Source organism: Vombatus ursinus, unplaced genomic scaffold (assembly GCF_900497805.2).
Source record: "Vombatus ursinus unplaced genomic scaffold, bare-nosed wombat genome assembly UNPS02014813.1, whole genome shotgun sequence".
In the NCBI taxonomy this organism is placed as follows: Eukaryota; Metazoa; Chordata; class Mammalia; order Diprotodontia; family Vombatidae; genus Vombatus; species Vombatus ursinus.
Window position 1 is genome coordinate 16,564,158 of NW_020954591.1, and position 18,338 is coordinate 16,582,495.

The window sequence follows — 18,338 nt, forward strand, 5'->3', positions numbered from 1 at the left end:
GAGAGAGAGAGAGAGAGAGAGAGAGAGAGAGAGAGAGAGAGTTTTTCTCTGGCTCTCTGTTTCTGTGTCTCTGCCTTTCTGTCTTTCTCTCTCACTGTCGCTATCTCATACATCGATATAACCCTATTCCCAGTTAGCTGAAAAATTATCTTTTAAGCTAGTGCCTTAAGGTGCTAACAGTTTATAGTGGCCTTAATGTGCTGCCCCTCCAGGTAAAGCAGCACAATGTGGTGGAAAGATCTCTGCCCTCGGAGTCAGGAGACTCTGAATTCTTGGTCTGAATCCTCCCTCTAACAATTACTAGCTCTATGTCCTTAGGAAGGTCATTTAGCTTCTCCCAGCCTTCGCTTTCTCTGTATAGAGTAGGGATAACAGTTCCTGTGGTATCCATCCTGGAGTCTCTACCTCATTCATTGGCAAACATTTATCCTCTCCACCAAAGTCCCACTGTTGGGGCTCATCCATTTGGGGGTTCCCTGGGCTCTGGAAGGTTATGCCAGTGCAGTGCAGGCTCTGATGGGTGCTACTATGCTGGGAAGACTTTGAGTGTCATCCCAGCACCAGACTGTGTCTGCTGCCTCAGCACCAGTATATTTAAGTGTGTAGAGCTTTATCACCAATTAACTGTTCATGAGGTGATATATTCTTAGGCCATGGCATCTTTATGTAAGGGGCAAATGAGATAATGTATCTAATGAATACCTTGAAAACATTTAAACACCATACAAGTGCCAGCTATGGTCATTTATGCTTTTAAAATAGAGGAGCTCTGGAGAAGCAAAGCAATTACTTTAGAAAAGGGGTTTGTAATGACGGGGTCTGGAAATTTACTTTTTTAAAACTATAGCAATAATTTTTAATATAATTTGTTTCCTTTTTAATCCTATGCAATTTATTTTATGCAGTTAAAATATTATTCTGAAAAGGGGTCCATAGGCCTCAGTGGATTGCCAAAGGGGTCTATGACACAAAATAAATTAAGAAGCCCTGCTCTAGTACTAGCAGTCACTGAGGGAGACAGGTTTTTGTTTTTTATTTTGTTTTCTAGATTGGGGGCCTTCCTCTGTTGCCATGGCAGGCCAACCCTGAAGATACATTCTTCCTGTTTAGGATAAACTCATCTCAGTTCCTTCTTGATTATAAGACACAAAATCAGCCCTGACCCTGAGCTCTTTGGGATCTTTAAGTGCCATCTGCCAAGTGAGAAGAATAAAGGCTAGAGCTGTGGTCACAGGAGAATAGGTTTTCCTCTCTGTATAATTGTATTTGCTCTTTTAGATCACACCTGAAGTTATGAGAATCTGGTGGATACTACTGGTGGCTGGAGTCAGCACAGAAGACCTAGTCTCACAGGATAGCTGCAGACAGGGGCATCCTGGCGTCCCTGGGAGTCCTGGGCATAATGGCTTACCTGGAAGGGATGGACGAGATGGAGCAAAGGGTGACAAAGGGGATACAGGTATCCTATTGGTTCTGACAGCCATACTTCCCTAGAGCACAATGGTGCAGACATTCTATGAGTTCCACCACAGTGGGAGGGAGGGGTCAATTTAGTGGGTTCTTACCCTACTTGTACCCTACTATAAGGACCCCTCCTTTTATTTCCTCTACTTTCAAAAATGGAGGAATAGAGAATGCAATATTTATTTTTCAGAATGGGCTATGTGATGACTACATAGCTATCATTTGTTTACTTTTTGTTCAAACACATGTAGCCTCTTGCTGATTTAGCCAATAAAAATATACTCATTATAACCCTTTGCCAGTAACTTGATCCTGAAACGAAGGACTGGGGCACCACTTTGGAAGCCTTTATACAAATCACCCAGTTGAAACCTGGGATTTTAAAGGTCAGATGCTCCCTCAAAGAGTGGCCGTAAAATCACCTATATCATTAACCTGGCTCATTGTCCCCCACCTAGGTGACACCTGAAACTTTCAGTACATGGCACTTCTGTAAAGAATGGTCATCACTTCTCCTTTACTAGCACTGGGGATCACAAGGCATTAAACACAGACCAGGTTTTATTAAAGCACAGTAATACAGAAAAGACTCCCACTTCAGGCTATAGAAAGGCAACTTCCCTCTCTTCTTTCTGTTGGATTTTCTCTTTCCTAAAGAAACTTGTACAGTTCTCTAGGCTCATAGTATTACCCTAGGTGCCCCACCTCATAAGAAGAAAAATATCAGAGTCCCCCTCTTTCCAGTGGTCAAACCCTCTCCAGGAACATGCACAGTATTTGTACCTTTGAGTAGTGCCTTGGTTAGAGCTCCAATGAAGGCAAGAACCTGGTTAGATCCTTTACACTAGGACCCTATGTATACTCACTGATACTTGGCTGGCATTGGTCTTCTTTGCCATGGAAGATTCTCTCCCATCTTCATTCCATTGATTCAACATAACCATGCCTTCACCACTCCCAGATGCTTGCTGCCGATACTTCTCAGTTGCTCTGCATCAGGGACCTGTTCTACCACTGCCTTTAGTTTAGTGGTGGTGTTCTTGTGTGGCTTCTCTTTATTAAAATATAACTATGAAGTTAACCCAAAATGAAATAGCCAGGACCAATATGTCTCTGATCTATATAAAATTTTTCATCTCTATCACAATGGTGGTCATGTCCCTGCTGCCTTAGCTGTCACTTCCCCTTCCTAAACAAGGTCCTTCCAAAACTCTTCCTTCCATTTATAGTGACTTGAAAACGTGACACGTCTATAGTTTAACAGTAGGAAAATTGATGTTCCCCTTCACTAATCTGCAGGACTGGTGGAAATGGAAGAGGAATGATGGAAATACTTCGTTTTCAATCATTTGACTACATAAGCATTATTTGACAGTAACACTGTCATGGTTCCCGAGAAAAGATTATTTCCAATTGTGCCAATGGTCTACCCATTGCTACCTGCTGTCTGAAAGACCATACACAATTGCTACTCCTTTCCTACTATCCCATGGATTCTTTTTTTTTTTTGTAAATGATATTTTATTTATATTAGTTTTGAACATTCATTTTTTATAAGATTTTGAGTTCCAAATTTTTCTCCCTCTCTCCCTCATCTTCCCCCTCCAGCAAGCAATCTGACATAGGTTATACATGTACAATCATGTTAAACATATTTTCATGGATTCTATGTTGATGGTTGTTGGGGGAAATTATCCTATCATCTTTACAGCTATTTTATTTTTACATAGCACAAAGAGCCCTGATTAAAGGTTAGAACGTGACTAGACTAGGGGATATCTGTATCCATATAATATGCACAATTACTGATCTATAGTATCATTTATAAGAAAAGTTCAATGATTAGTTCTGATGTTAAATTCCATTCAAAAGACTAACTCACTGCTAAAGTTATGTGCTTTTCCCCCTTGAACAGGTGAAATAGGATTACCTGGGAACCCAGGAAGAGATGGCATAAATGGAGAAAAAGGAGAACAAGGTCAGAAAGTTGTTTTTGCTAATGTAGAAATATTCTCACTCTGTACTCTCAATCACTGTGCTTAGCACAGTGCCTGGAAACATAGTAGTCATTTATAAATACTTATTGACTATTAGGTATTTGCTACGTATAAGACTATATTGTGGCAGGCACTCAAGGGGAATTCAAAGCACTTTGGGACAGTGTAACAGCATGTGTGTCAGTTGGCTTCTCTTTCTTGCTTGAAGGAATAGATCCTCTTTAGAGTCAATATTATGTAAAAGTCTAAGCAATTGAGTAAAAGGTAAGGGTTGTGACTTAATCCCAGCAGTGCCACTAATTTAATTTCCCTATCTACAAAATGAGTATAAATAAGAATCAAAAACATTTCTGTGTACAGATTCTTACTTGCAAGATCATGTTAATTGGTGTGCCCACCATATTTCCTCGAACCTGTATTGCATCAGGTTGAAATTCTGTTTACATTTTTCCTTTCCATCAAGGCCCTGGTCAGGCCCACTTCCTTCATCAGGTTTTGTTAAAGTATTTTGTCTGGATCTCTTTTGCTCCTGTCACAACATTTTTGTTGTTGTTCAGTTGTTTCAGTCATGTCCTATTCTTTGTGACCCCATTTGTGGTTTTCTTGGCAAAGATAATAGAATGGTTTGCCATTTTCTTCTCCAGCTCATTTTACAGATGAGAAAACTAAGGCCAACAGTGTCTGAGGCTGTGTCTGCACTCAGGTCTCCTGACTCTAGGCTCTGTACACTGTAGCACCATTCAGCTGCTCTTGTCACAATATACTCTTTATCATAGTTGTCTATACATCATATCACCATATTGGTTTATTAGCTCCTTAATGATAGGAATTGTTATTTTTATCTTTATGGAGTCAATCATCCAGTCCCTCCCCCTAATCCCTAAGCCTCTGGACTCAAATAGGGTGGATCTGATACTGAAGGCCTCTAAAAATGTCATTTCTCTCCCTCTCTTTTTGCCTTGATTCTCCCCTAAGGAATCTCCATGAATAGCTTAGATACAGCCCATGTTTACTTTTAAGCAAATGTAAGTCAAAAGGTTGCTTAATCTGTATATATGGTAGGACAGCCTTTATTTTAACTCTTCAGAAAATATATAACATGGGGACAGCTAGGTGACGCAGTGGATAGAGTACCAGACCTGGATTCAGGAGGACCTGAGTTAAAATCAGCCTAAGTGTTAAACATAACACTTACTAGCTGTGTGACCCTGGGCAAGTCACTTAACCCCATTGTCTAGCCAAAATAAAGAAATAAAGAAATAAAAGAAAATATATAACATGAAAAGAACTCACTTGTGTCCATAAACAAAAACAGAGAACATATAAGGCATACAAAGGACTCTCGGGCATCCTTAAACAGTACAGAAAAGATTTCAGACATTCAGAATAGCCCTTCAACTCTCCTCAAAGGGGAACTGAACTTAGGGTTACCATTATAGCAAACTTTGGACGTTCCTCTGTATCCCTAGATTTCCAGTAGAGTCCTACACAGTCTTCCCTCAAGAGTTACTGTGCCCCTTGCAGTTTGGACTCCCCCCTTCTCCTAGAGGACCAATCTATTTTGTATAGTTAGTTCCCTTTTTTATTGGTCTTGCACTGCCTAAATCATTGATTGTAATAGAGGAAGTAGCAAGGTCCAGATCTGTTGCCCTACTCCCCGACATTAACTTTGTTCTCTACATGAAGAAATCAAGAGTGCTCCTCTTCTTTCTCCAGGAAGCAACACTGCTCAGGAAATCTCCTTTTCTCTTTAGAACGTCTATCTCCAAATTCTTTCCAAACTCAGTTCTCCATAGACAATCCAATCTTCTATTAAAGGCAATTCCTTCTTTTCAGCTCTAGGCCCAGAGGGTTTATATTTATGTAGTACCCTAAGATTTGCAAAGTACTTTCTTCACACCCTGGTGAGGCAAATAGTATGCCCACAACTCCCATTTTATAGATGAGGAAATTGAAGCTATAAAAGGTTATATGACTTATTGAATAGTGTTATAACTAGTAAATGTTGAAAATGGAATTGAACGCATGTCTAGTCCCAAAATCTGTGCTCTCTCTGTGCAACACTGCTTCTAAGTAGAAAAATAAAGGCTCTCTTTCAAAAACGAAATGTTTCACAAATAATCCCACTTTTTTTTCTTCTTCTATTTAGGAGCAGATGGAAAAGTTGAAGCAAAAGGAAACAAAGGTGAACAAGGGCAGAGAGGATGGCCTGGGAAATATGGACCAAAAGGATTTATTGGTCCCATGGGGGACAAAGGTCAAAAAGGAGAGATCGGGCTACAAGGACGAAAGGGAGCTAAGGGTGATGTGGGTCCAATTGGGCCAAAAGGGATAAAAGGTGAAGTTGGACCACCTGGAGATATTGGTTTGCCTGGCCCTGTTGGTCCTATTGGAATGCCAGGCCCTGTAGGAGATGTTGGTCCCATGGGACCAAAGGGTGAGCCAGGAACCCAAGGAATAAGGGGCTGGAAAGGGGATCGAGGAGAAAAGGGGAAAACTGGTGATCCCCCAAGCTCACCCAAAAGTGCTTTTACTGTGGGTCTTACTGTGTTTACCAAATTTCCCTCTTCAAATTTGCCCATTAAGTTTGATAAAATCATTTATAACAAACAGAATCATTATAATTCAACTAATGGAAAATTCACTTGCCATTTTGATGGAGTATATTACTTCACTTATCATATCACTGTTTTCTCCAGAAATATAAATGTATCTTTAGTTAAAAATGGGGTCAAAGTGCTACATACTAAAGATGGCTATCATGGTAATGAGGACCAGGCCTCTGGGGGCATAATCCTTGAGTTAAAGCTTGGAGATGAGGTGTGGGTGCAAGTGACTGGAGGAGAAAAGTTTAATGGCTTGTTTGCTGATGCGGATGATGATACAACATTCACAGGCTTCCTTCTATTTAGAGATTAGTCAACTAGAACAGCCCACATTGCCTACCATTTTTATATGATGATATATAGTTTGGGGTTGACATTTACTGATTTAATATTACTATCTACATGACATTAATTTTTTTCAATTAAGTTTTATTGGTGTCTTGTATTTTCACATGTCTTCCCAACTTTCTCTTTCACACTGAGCTTCCCTTCTAATGTTTAAAAAGCAGTCAACCAACAATAAATGCAGCGACCATGTGTGTGAGAGAGTATATGCAACATTCTGCATTTTTTTCCTCCTCTACTTCTACTGAGAGGAGGGAAGTGTATATGTTTCAACATCTGTTCTCTTGGACCAAGATTGCTTATTCAATTACACAAAGTTTGGCTGTCATTAACTGTTGCTTTTGTTTATATTACTGCATTAAACATGTATGATGTTCTCCTAGTTCTGCTTACTTCATTCTATCTCTATTCATATACATCTTCCTAAGCTTCTCTGAATGTCTAATATTCATTGAATCTTATAGCACAATAGTATTCCATTACATTCATATGCCACAATTTTTTCAGAGCCATTACTTGATCTATAGGTACCTTCTTTATTTCCAGCTTTTTTGCTACATGGTAATGATGCTTGTAACTGGCACCAATATGTATGGAGAGGCAAAACCAGGAGGCTAATTCTTAGCAATGATCATAACTGTCAATTACTTTTTTCCCCAAGAGTAAATTTAGAATCTTCCACAATTGCTGTCTATTGTAATTTATTTTAGGCATCTCCTCATTGACATTTTCTGAACTTCCACAAACCAATGTTGCCTATGACATAACTTTCACCTTCCTTCTTTTAAATATAAGAATGGAGACAATAACATGAGATATGAATGAATATATACATGCATATATGTGTGTATATATGCACACATATACACACATGATCAAAGAAAGTGTTTGGACTACTTACTCTGTTTTTCCACAGTTTAAAAACTTCATATTTATATTTACATATTTGTATCATATTTATGTTTATATGTAAGTTTTAGTGTGAAGGAAAAAGTAAAGATTATTGTTTAATGATAATTGATGACATTTGGGTGCTCTTGAGTGATTTGGGACTGGGAGTTCCTGGAACTGGGTTCACATGTTTTCTCTGACTTTTCCATCCATTTAAATTTTGTTACTAAACCTTACAGCTGTCCTATCAGCTTTTTCAAGCCCTTGGTAGTTGCTGCTAATTGATCTCATAGATGCAATACTTTCATCCCAATACAGAAGCCCTGGCTAAATATTTCTTGTGTTTCTCTTTATCTTTTCCTCTCTCCCTCTTCCCCCACTCTTCTTCATCTCTCTCTCTCTCTCTCTCTCTCTCTCTCTCTCTCTCTTTCTTCCTCCCTCTCTATCTTCTTGTCTCTTTCTCCCTTACTTTTCCTCTTTCTTTCCTTCTCCCTCAACACATAATACACACACACAGACATACCCACACACACATCCCTGGGATTCACAATAATAACTAATGACATCAAGTACCACCATGAAACAAGATCAATGGGAAGCCAATGAAAAAATTTTATAAAACTTGGAAGTCTCTCCTCTATAAGTGTACTCAATTGTTATAAAATTTAAGATATTCTTCTGAGCATTTAACAGTGCATAAAATGTCACTGAAATGATCATGTGGTCAAGAGGGAAGTTAAGGAGAAACACAATGAACAATAGGTCAGTAACCCAATTGACAGGTTACTATGAAAAATTATTGTGTAGTATTAATAAAGAAGAAAGTGATTCATGTTACCACAATTAACAGAGGAAAAAGAAACAAATGCTTTGAGGTGTCCCAAGCTCATTGATAAGACTGTACCACGACAACTTCAAAGCACACTTTTCCTGGAGCATTATCATAAGTAGAGAGTGTTGCAGATAGAATAGAATTCCATAAATAACCATAAGACTCTAGTATGTTTTAGTAATTTATCCTATGTATAATCACATATTGAATCTCTATGGGGAGGTCTTCACAGGTCCTTTATTATATAGGGAGAGCAGAACAAAAGTTGGCAACCTTACAAGTCTGTCAGACTTGCTAACTGAAGCTGGAGGTGAGGGGATATTTTCTTACACCAATATTAGTGAGCTTGGTCAGACATCAAAAATGCCAAGGTCATCCACTGCATCCTGGGCCATCGCTAGTCCTCCTGACTTTTTTTTTGCCACTGGACTTTGATGATAGTGGAAGAGAGTGAGGCTGATGATTTTGTGCAACTTTGACTCTGGAAAGTCAAGACATCACCCACCAATCCCTTGAATCTGAAGCAGGTTTCAGGGATTTCCTTGTAAAATGTGCCCCAAGTTACCCTACCTATTACTATGTTGACTGGTTGTGATCATATGATATTTATTGACACAAGGCCTCTCAGTTCACATACTATTTATTCCTTAACTATTCTGGGGAATGGCATTACCTCTTTCACAATGGATTTATCCTAATGTAAAGGTCATGTTTCATAAGTGAACAGTGAAATAGCTTCTTTTCCTCTACTCAGACTAGGTTCAGGATGCTGGCCTTCCTGGTAATTTTCTACTCCAACTTGACATATGTTTATGTAGTATGTGTGTATGTGTGTTGCACATGTAGGTTATATGTGTCCACATGGGTCTGTCTTATGTGACTAACAGGGAAACATGAAAAGATATGTCTAGAATCTCATCCACCCACTTTTCTCTGAGGAAGACTTTGATTCCTGCCAGGAGGGGTGCAAAATATTGGGGTCACAAGGCTGGCCACTTGTGCTCTCCTCAGAGAGTTTAAAATTACATCTATCACCCTTCCTAAGTATTGTTGTTGCTGTTGTTTAGTTGTATCCCACTCTTTGTGACCCCATTTGGGGTTTTCTTAGCAAAGAGATTGGAGTGGTTTGCCATTTTCTTCTCCAGCTCATTTTACAGATGAGGAACTGAGGCAAACAGGGTTAAGTGACTTGCCCAGGGCCACACAGCTAGTAAGTATCTGAGGCCAAATTTGAACTCAGGAAAATAAGTCTTCATTTGAAGCCCTGTACTCTATCCATTGTGCTATCTAGCTGCCCCTAAATATTGTTAGTTTAGGGAAAACAAGTTTTAGGTTCAAGACATATTCCTGATTTCTTAACAAGAAAGGAGTATCCCAAACTATGTATTCCCGATTTGACTCTTTTCCCACCAAATCCCAGTTACACAAAGACTACACAGAGCAAATAGCTAATAGACCCATTTATCCAAGCCTATAGCAAACAGAAATCAGAGAAGTTACACATGGAATGAATAAGTTCTCCCAGTGGTAGTGTGACATCTCAACTAGCAAGGTAGAGTCCCAGATATCACAAAAGGGCACATTCCCTAAGGTCTCTAGTAGGGAAGATGGGGACAGAGACATGATCTATGTTCCAGTTCCTCTACATGCCAGCTTCTTTCCACAGTCTTTCTCTCCCTTCAGAGACCTCTCCCTGAGGAGAACTTGCAACTTCGATGTCTTGATCTCTCTTCTCCCCCTCCCCACCCTGAAACTCCCAGAAATCTGAGCTTTGAATATCTGGTTACATCCAGGTCGAAGAGACATAGGTTTATAGGCAGAAATAGCAATCGAATGGAATAGCCATAAATTTTACCAATATGGTACAGGAGGGGTGGGGAACCTGCGGCCTCGAGGCCACATATGATCTTCTAGGTCCTCAAGTGCAGCCCTTTGACTGAAGTTTATATATATAGTAAGTTTATATATATAGACACTCATTTGTTCCTCTTTTTAGTTCCTCCCCTATTACTGCAGGTTTGTATTTCTGCTGTTTGAAGTGTAGCCAGGGAAGGCAGATTTAGACATGTCTTTGTTTATATAACCTCTCATTCACTCCCTTCTGTGAAGAGTTACCTGATTTCCTAGGTGAACAGAACCAAAAGAGGGGAAGGTAATGCCCCTAAAAGAGAGGATCAAAAATATTTTTTCAAAGGAGTCCAAGATCACAAATTAAAGTTAACTGCAGGAGAAGCTAACCTTCACTTTAACCATTTATGTGTTTTTACCTTAACACCTAACTGATTCTAAGTAGCCGTTTAAATAATCTCTAAGGATGCCTCTGAGGCAAACACCTTGTTAAGCCACCAACCAATGTAGGGAACATTTTTTTTGCATTGAACATTTTTGTGTAAAATGTTATGCCTCTCAAAACTTAAAGGGAACCTTAAAGCAATAGCTAATGGGTTAAGGAAAAATACTCTCCAACATGCACCTTTTTGGAGGTATCCTATTTTTAAAAAAGATATCAATAAGTTGCTTTATTTAAAAAAAAGTTTATTGTTGATTCCTTTTGTTTTTACATCCTAGTCACTTCCAGATAAACGGCCCCCTTACTCACCAAAACAATTAACAAGAATTTGTTAAAGCAATTACTCTCTTCCAGGCACTGCTAAGTCCTGGGGATAGAAAGCACAAACAAAACCTTTTCAGGCCTTCAAAGAACAATAACATATGAAAATCAGGTCCTGCAGATAAATGCAGTGTAAACAGATAAAAAGATAAATAGAGACTAGAGGGAAGATAACCTCAGAGGGAATGGTACTAGGATTTAGGGCAGAGGTTCCTAAACTTATTTGGCCTACTGCCCCCTTTTTAAAAAAATTTCCTCAATGCCCCCCTGGAAATCTACTTTGTTTAATCTTTTAACAGTCTTTTTTGAAATGATGTATTTTAAATTTAATAATTTATCATAAATTTGTGGTTTTTTTCCTGCATTGAAATGTTGATGATACAATATTGTGTCATGTAACCACATAGTATCGAATTGTGAATAAGTCATTACACGCACATATTCCTACCAATGCATGCTGGACTTCCTGAGAATGCCCAACCCGCTAGCGTGCCAACACTTGCTTGTTAAGACCTGTTGGCAGACTTGACTACTGATAGGTTCTAACTTGCATTTTGTGTGTTTATTTGGAAAATAATGTAAACACTGTGAATTTAACTCTGTTACACAACAGATAATATATCTATGAACAGTTTTTCAAAATTTTCTTATCTTCTCTTCTTTCCTAATGCTTCCACCACCCCCTTATTTTTATTCAACACCCCCACCCCACCAATTGCACCCAAGACTACTACTGCCCCCTGGATTGTTCCAGCACCCCCCAGGGAGTGGTATCATCCACTTTGGGAACCTATGATAGGGGGACTACAGAGGTCCTTTGGAAGGAGGTAGTGCTTGAGCTAAGTTTTAAAGGAAGCCAAGAATTCTAAGAGTTGGAGGTTGGGAGGGAGAGCATTCCAGGCATCAGAAACAGCCAGTACAAAGGTATGGAGACAGGAGGTGGAGAATCCTGTATGAAGAAAAACCCATAGACTAGAATGGCTAGATCAAGAGCTCATGGTGGGGAGCAGAATGTAAGAAGACTGGAAAGGTAGGAAGAAGTCAGGTTGTGAAGAGCTTTAAAGACCATGTTGTGCTGGTACTGACTCAGACTGATTGTGAGAGCCAATTGTTACATTTTCAATTTGTGTATTTGTACCTTGTAAATTAGTGGTCACCACAAATCAGGGCTTGGTTTATTGTTTTGTTGTTTGTCTGGACTTAAGAAAGTAATGGAGAATGTTAATGCTGCAGATTAAAATTTAAAGTATGTGTGTATATTTTCCCCAAGAAAATGTTAAAGTGTACCATCAGACCTTCTGGTTAAATGCCAAACAAAGGGCTTTATATTAATCCTGGATATAACAGGGAGTCATTGGAGTTTATTTATCAGGGTACTAACATAGTTAGGCATACATACCTTAGGAAAATCACTTTGGAAGCTGAGTCAGAGGATAGAGTGGAAAGGGGAGAAGCGTGAAACAGGGATACCAAATAGAAGGCTATTACAGGGACAGCTAGGTGGTACAGTGGATAGAGTACTGCCCCTGGAGTCAGAAGGACCTGAGTTCAAATCCAGCCTCAGACACTAAGATGATTGCAAAGAAGAAGGAAGAAGAAGAACAAGACTTTTGTAATAGTTCAGGGAGAGGTGATGAGGGCTTGAAATAGGGAAATGGCTGTGAGGGGAGAGAAGGGAACATATATAAAAGATGTGTAGAGAAAGAAATTACATAATCCCACAATGAATTGGAAATGTGGGGTGAGAGTAAAGAGTCAAACAAAACTTGGAGGTATAATGCCTCTGGATTGGAAAGATGCAGTTCACATGAGCTGCTGATCGAAGCTGGAGAAAAATCACAAAACCATGCTGACTAGCTCCAAACAAATTTATGTGACATAATCTTAACCATGTCCTCATTGCAGCAAAGCAGTTCTTTTATAGATTCCTAGTGGATTTATTTTCCCACTTTTCACAGAGGCTTTTACAAACTTTTTCATCCCTCCTCCAACTTCCTGTGTTTTCCCTCCCTGTTGCCCCCTTCCCTGCCCTCTCATCTGAAAACCTTGACTCTTAATTCACTGAAAAAATTGAGGCTATTCCTTGCCCCCTAGTCAGAGGGGCAGAGGGTACTGATGAGATGCGAGTCCCAAGGCCGATCCAATCTTGCAACCTTTGACTATTGATCACTCTCTTCTCCTGAACGCTCTTCTCATTAGGCATGTTCTCTCTTGGTTCTCCTCCTACCCATCTATCCTCATCATTCTCTCTTGTTAGATTCTTTTCCAGATCATGCTCAGAGGTGTCCCACAAGGCTCTGTCTTGGGCCTTCTTTTCTTCTTCCTCTACATTGTTTCACTTGATGATCTTACCAGCTCTCATAGATTCAATTATCATATCTATTCCCATGATTTTCAAATATATTTATCCTGTCCCAATCTCTTTGCTGACCTCCAGTCTCAAATCTTCAACTGCCTTTTATATATCTTGAACTGGATGTTTTGTAGATATTTTAAACCCAGCAAATCCAAAACTGAACGCATCCCCAAAACCCACCTTCCAAATGTCCTTATTACTGTTGAGGGTACCACCATCTTCCCCATTCCCCAGGCTTGCAACCTAGGTGTCATCCTTGACTTCTCATGCTTTCTTACTTTCCATATAAAATCTGTTACGAAGGCTTATCAATTTTTATTGTTATAACACTTTTTGCATACACCTCCTTCTCTCCTCTCACATTGCTACTATGTACAGGCCCTCATCACCTTACCCTTGGACTGTTGCAATAACTCAAATCTCTCCCCACGCAAGTCCATCTTCCACTTGGTTGTCAAACTAATCTTCCTAAAGCATGGGTTTCAGCATTTTACCTCCCCTATTCAATATACCTCAATGACTCCCTATCATGTCTAAGATCAAATATAAAATCCTCTATTTGGCTTTTAAAACCCTTTATAACCTGGCCTCTGTCTGCCATGCCTAGAATATTTTCCCCCTTTATTTCTGTTCCCCACCCCTTCCCTGGCTTCCTTTTACTTCTAGCTAAAATCCCACCTTCTACAAGAAGCCTTTCCTGATCCCTTTTAATGCTAATTTCTCCCTTCTTCTGATCATCTCCAATTTATCCTATCTATATGTATACGTATATATGTATATTTATCATGTTGTACATAGTTGTTTGCACGTTGTCTTCCCTGTTAGACTGTGACCTCCTCAAGGACAGATACTTTTTTTGGGCCTTTCTCTGTATTTTCAGTGCTTTTCATAGTGCTTGGCTCATAGTAGGCCCTTAATAAATGCTTGTTGACTTAACTGACTGATCCTCCCAAGAGTAAAAGGGAATTTCAGAGAGGGAAGGAAGAAAATGATTCTGTTTTGGACATGTTGAGTTTGAGATGCCTATGGGACACCCAGTTCAAACTAACCAACTGGTAGTTGGTATTGCAGGAGAGCCCAGTAATGGATATAGATATAGATATAGATATATGGATATATATGAAGAATTTGAATAGAGATGATAGTTGAACCCATGAGACTTTATAAGATCATCAATTAAAAGAGTGTAGAGGAAGAAGAGAAAAAAGCCCAAGACAGAAGTTTGGGGAATACCACAGTACTAAGTGGGTGTGGATAAGTCAGTAAAGGAAACTGAGGATGGAAGGTGAAGTGGGAGAGAATAATGTGATGAAAATCCAGAAAGGACAGTTTCCAGGAGGAGAGGGTAGTCAGCAGTGTTCAGTGCTGCAGTTAAGAAGGATGAGAACTGAGAAAAGACTGTTCAATTTAGCAATTAAAAGAATGTTGGTAGCTTTTTTTTTCTTTTCTTTTTTGACCAATTCATTTTTTTTACATTCTTCTTTTTAGTTCCAAGTTCTCTTCCTCCCTCTAGCCCCTCCCAAGTGATATGATACCCATTATACATGCAAAGACATGTAAAACATATTTCCATATTAACCATGTTGCAAATAAAAAAGCAGGAAAAATAATGCAAGTGAAAAACACTATCTGTACTGACTTCATCAATTCTCTAACATTTTTCCTCATGAGTCCTTGGAAATGGTCTTGGATCATTGTATTGACCAGAGTTAAGTCTTTCACAGTAATCTGGATCACCAGGGAGAGCAGTTACCAGGTTGGAAGCCAGACTGCAAAGGGTTGAGGAGTGAGGAAATGGAGGAAGCTAGTGTAGACAACTTTTTCATGGAGTTTGGCCGAGAAAGAGAAGAGAGCTGGGGATTGAATGGTCGTGTCAGGCTCTTTGCCATGCCACTTGGGGTTTACTTGGCAAAGACACTTGAGTAGTTCGCCATTTCCTTCTCCAGCTCAGACACTTCACAGGTTGTGTGACCCTGGGCAAGTCACTTCACCCTGTTTGCCTCAGTTCTTCATCTGTAAAGTGAGCTGGAGAAGGAAATGGCAGACCACTCTAGTATCTTTGCCAAGAAAACCTCAAATGGGGTCATAAAGAGTCGGACAGGACTGAGACAACTAAACAACAACAACAACTGAGGCAAACAGGGTGAAGTGACTTGCCCAAGGTCACGCAGCTCGGAAGTGTCTGAGGCCAGATAGGAACTCAGGGAGATGAGTTTTCCTGATTCCAGGTTTGGCACTATGTCCACAGCACCATCTAGCTGCCCTTGAAAGGTCTTAAGGATGGAGGAAATTTGCTCATATTTGAAGGCAGTACAAAAAGCATCTTATTCTAAGTCCTGTGTTATCAGCTTGTAAATCATTTTCTCTGAATTCGTAGTCTTGAAAAAGCCCTTGGTACTGAGCTACCCGCAGACAAGCCTGCGCAGTGGGGAAAGAACTAATGAGCTTTTCTGTCCGTTTCCAACTCCGACCACACGGGGGCTCATAAACGCAAGCGCAGGCAAAGGGCGGGGGGAGGGGCTTTTCCTGCGCGCATGTAGTGACGTCACTCTTCGCGACTTGCTCCGGAGCCGGAAGTGGGCGGTGTGCGTTCCGGAGCGCGTGGGGCTGCTGTCTTGGAGACGCGGAGCTGACGGGGAGGAGGGGCCCAGGGCCGGAGGAACATCAAGTCGTTCCCGGGCAGCCGGCGTGCGAGGGAGCCACCGCTGGGCCCAGCATGCTGAAGGCTTGCAGGCTGTGGAGCCTGAGCCCCGGCGGCGCGCCGGCGGCCTTGCGGCTACTACGAAAGAACCGAGGCGGCGGCGGCGGCTTCCGCGGTGTCCGCCGGGTCAGTACCAGCTGGTCACCGGTCGGAGCCGCCTTCAATGTCAAAGCGCAGCCCGCGCGTAAGGAGCTGTTCGGCGAGTGCCGGGTGAGCGGCCCCGAGGGGCGGCTTGGGAAAAGCGTTCCGTGGGGAGCCGTGACCTGGATTCGCGTCCACTGCCTGGCCCTGTGACCTTGGCCAAGTCACCTCGCCTCTGTGGGCCTCAGTTTTCTCATCTGCAAAATGGGGACTGAGTGACCTTTAAAGACCCTTCTAGCGCTCACTCTGCTTTTAGGGCCAGCCTGACCGCAGCCCTCCCTGAGTGCTTCAGGGGCCGGAGGCAGGTCATCCATCATGCCTGCGTTCTTGGTTTGAGCTTCTGCATCTTTCCAAGCTTCTCTACCCATTTCGTGAGACTTCCTTGTTCTTATGGGAACTTGGGAGCATTCTCAGGTGCTTGGTTGGAAGGTCACAGTGTTGGGGATATTTACTAGCTGGGGGAGGGTGGCTTAGCACCTCCTCCACGAGCAGGATTGCATTTGTCGACTAGAGTGAAATAACACAAGACGGGAAGAACACTAACTTATTCAGTATTACATGGTTATAAAGCATGATCTTCACATTATGCTCTATGAGGCCAGCAGAATGTGTTATTCCCACTTTCATAGATAAGGAAACAGACAGGTGACATTTTGGGGGTCACATAACTGATAAGTGGCCTAGTCAAACCAGGATACACCACGTTCACAGAACATTAAATATAAAATATGTGCAAAATTAAGACAAAGTAGTTTTGGGGTTGGGGGAGAGATGTTAGGAAATGGCGTGGATCAGGAAAGGACTTTTGAAGGAGGTGTCATTTTAGCTGAAACTTGAGAGGTCCTAAGGGATCTACCCCAAGGGGTAGAGGTAGGGGAGAACATTTCAGGCAAGGGGAATTCCACTTATGAAAAGGCTGAGAAATGAAATATCACTTACAGGAAACAGCAAGTAGTAGTCCAGTTTGGTTGGTATTGTTAACAGGATTTTTACAGAGCCAATCTCTAACCTGAGAATGCTTGGAGTTGCTTTGGAATGCCAGTAATCCAGTAGTTTCAGAGTGAGGAATGTTCTCATAGTTGAAGTAAAAGCACAGATTATATACTTAAATTGCAACTGGGGAAGGAGTGGGAAAGGTGAATTACAAACAATCATTTAGTGGTTTCCAATGAGAAATTCCTAAGTCTCACAATACAGCAATTCCAGAGTCACGTCTTTGGGGGTTGTTGTGACCATCTCCCGTAAAAGTACAGAACCAGAGTTCTGTGACAGGAACAGGTTCTGCAATTTGCTTCACTTAAAGTCCAGTGATTGTGAGTATTGTCAGAGTTTTGATTTAATCAGTCTACGCTTCATTGTGAGGTCTGACTCCTGTGCCAGAGAGGAAGCTCTTGAGAAAACTAAATTATTAGTATATTCATTACACATACTGTGTTGATTAACATGAAAATTATAAATTCCTTTCTCAGTACTTAGTTCATATGACAAGGGAGTAACATATCTGGCATCAGATTTTAAAGGGTTTTGAGTATTTTCTCCCAATTAGAGAACATAAGAGAAGAGGGCTAGGACAGAACCATGGGGAATGCCTACATTTTTCTGTGATTTCTTTTTCATTACTAATAGATAATCTCAAGCTGTCATCTAATGAAGACCTAGCCTGCCATCTCATATTGACATTGTTGTATGGAACTCACCTTGATAGATTCTTGAAGGCCAGCCGGTGGAGCCCCAAGTACTGACAGATCTTACTTAGCTAGGAAGGGTTTGAATATAGGCCTAGTGACAGACCCTAAATTGAAGAATCAGCCCCACTCAGTGTGAAGAGGCTTATCGTCAGTAGTCTGGGTTCTAGCTCATGAATTATTTTAACCAGTGAAATTTTATGAATAGAGTCTGCTAAGGTTGTGATATTTGGTGAAGGAAGGGCCCTTACAAAGGATGAAATAACATCCTTTGAGTTTGGAAGTAGGTATCTTAAGTAATTCTTGGTGGCTTAATTTGTAGAGAAGAGTTTCCAGGGAGCTTGTGAGTGGAAGGTGAAATTAGGGTAGAATTGATTCAAATCAGATGTAGATTGCTGGTTCCTGCAAGACTTGCTTGTTTAAAAAACATTCTTTTGTACACTTCATATGCTTTTCAGAAATGTTGCCAAAAATTTTCTTTTGCTTCATGCATTTATCTCCAGATTCCCTTTCCTTGTTCAAATCTACTTTATCACCAATATTCCTCTGATTACCTTCTTAAGCCTGGCAGATTTGTAGAGCTATGAGGATTTGGTTCTAGATGAAGCATTTTGCTGAGACACAGCAACGCTTTCAGGGCTGATGGATGGATCTAGATTTCCTGAGTATAGGGACTTCCTCTACTGATGCAGACCTCTGCAAAGCCCTC

At 40.8% G+C, this 18,338-nt stretch overlaps 2 protein-coding genes across 2 annotated transcripts in view; both read left to right on the top strand.

Moving 5' to 3' along the window:
• Positions 1 to 7,319, top strand: part of LOC114022764 (complement C1q and tumor necrosis factor-related protein 9A-like) — a 13,510-nt gene extending 6,191 nt beyond the window's left edge. The window contains exons 2-4 of the mRNA XM_027835160.1: positions 1,279 to 1,459; positions 3,380 to 3,442; positions 5,611 to 7,319. Coding sequence (XP_027690961.1) covers positions 1,294 to 1,459; positions 3,380 to 3,442; positions 5,611 to 6,380 — 999 coding nt within the window. The 5' untranslated portion in view covers positions 1,279 to 1,293 and the 3' untranslated portion in view covers positions 6,381 to 7,319. The remainder of the gene's footprint in view (positions 1 to 1,278; positions 1,460 to 3,379; positions 3,443 to 5,610) is intronic.
• An 8,415-nt stretch (positions 7,320 to 15,734) lies between these two features.
• The window catches only part of MIPEP (mitochondrial intermediate peptidase), a 171,424-nt gene continuing 168,820 nt past the window's right edge, over positions 15,735 to 18,338 (top strand). The window contains exon 1 of the mRNA XM_027835130.1: positions 15,735 to 16,013. Within this exon, the coding sequence (XP_027690931.1) occupies positions 15,819 to 16,013 (195 nt within the window). The 5' untranslated portion in view covers positions 15,735 to 15,818. The remainder of the gene's footprint in view (positions 16,014 to 18,338) is intronic.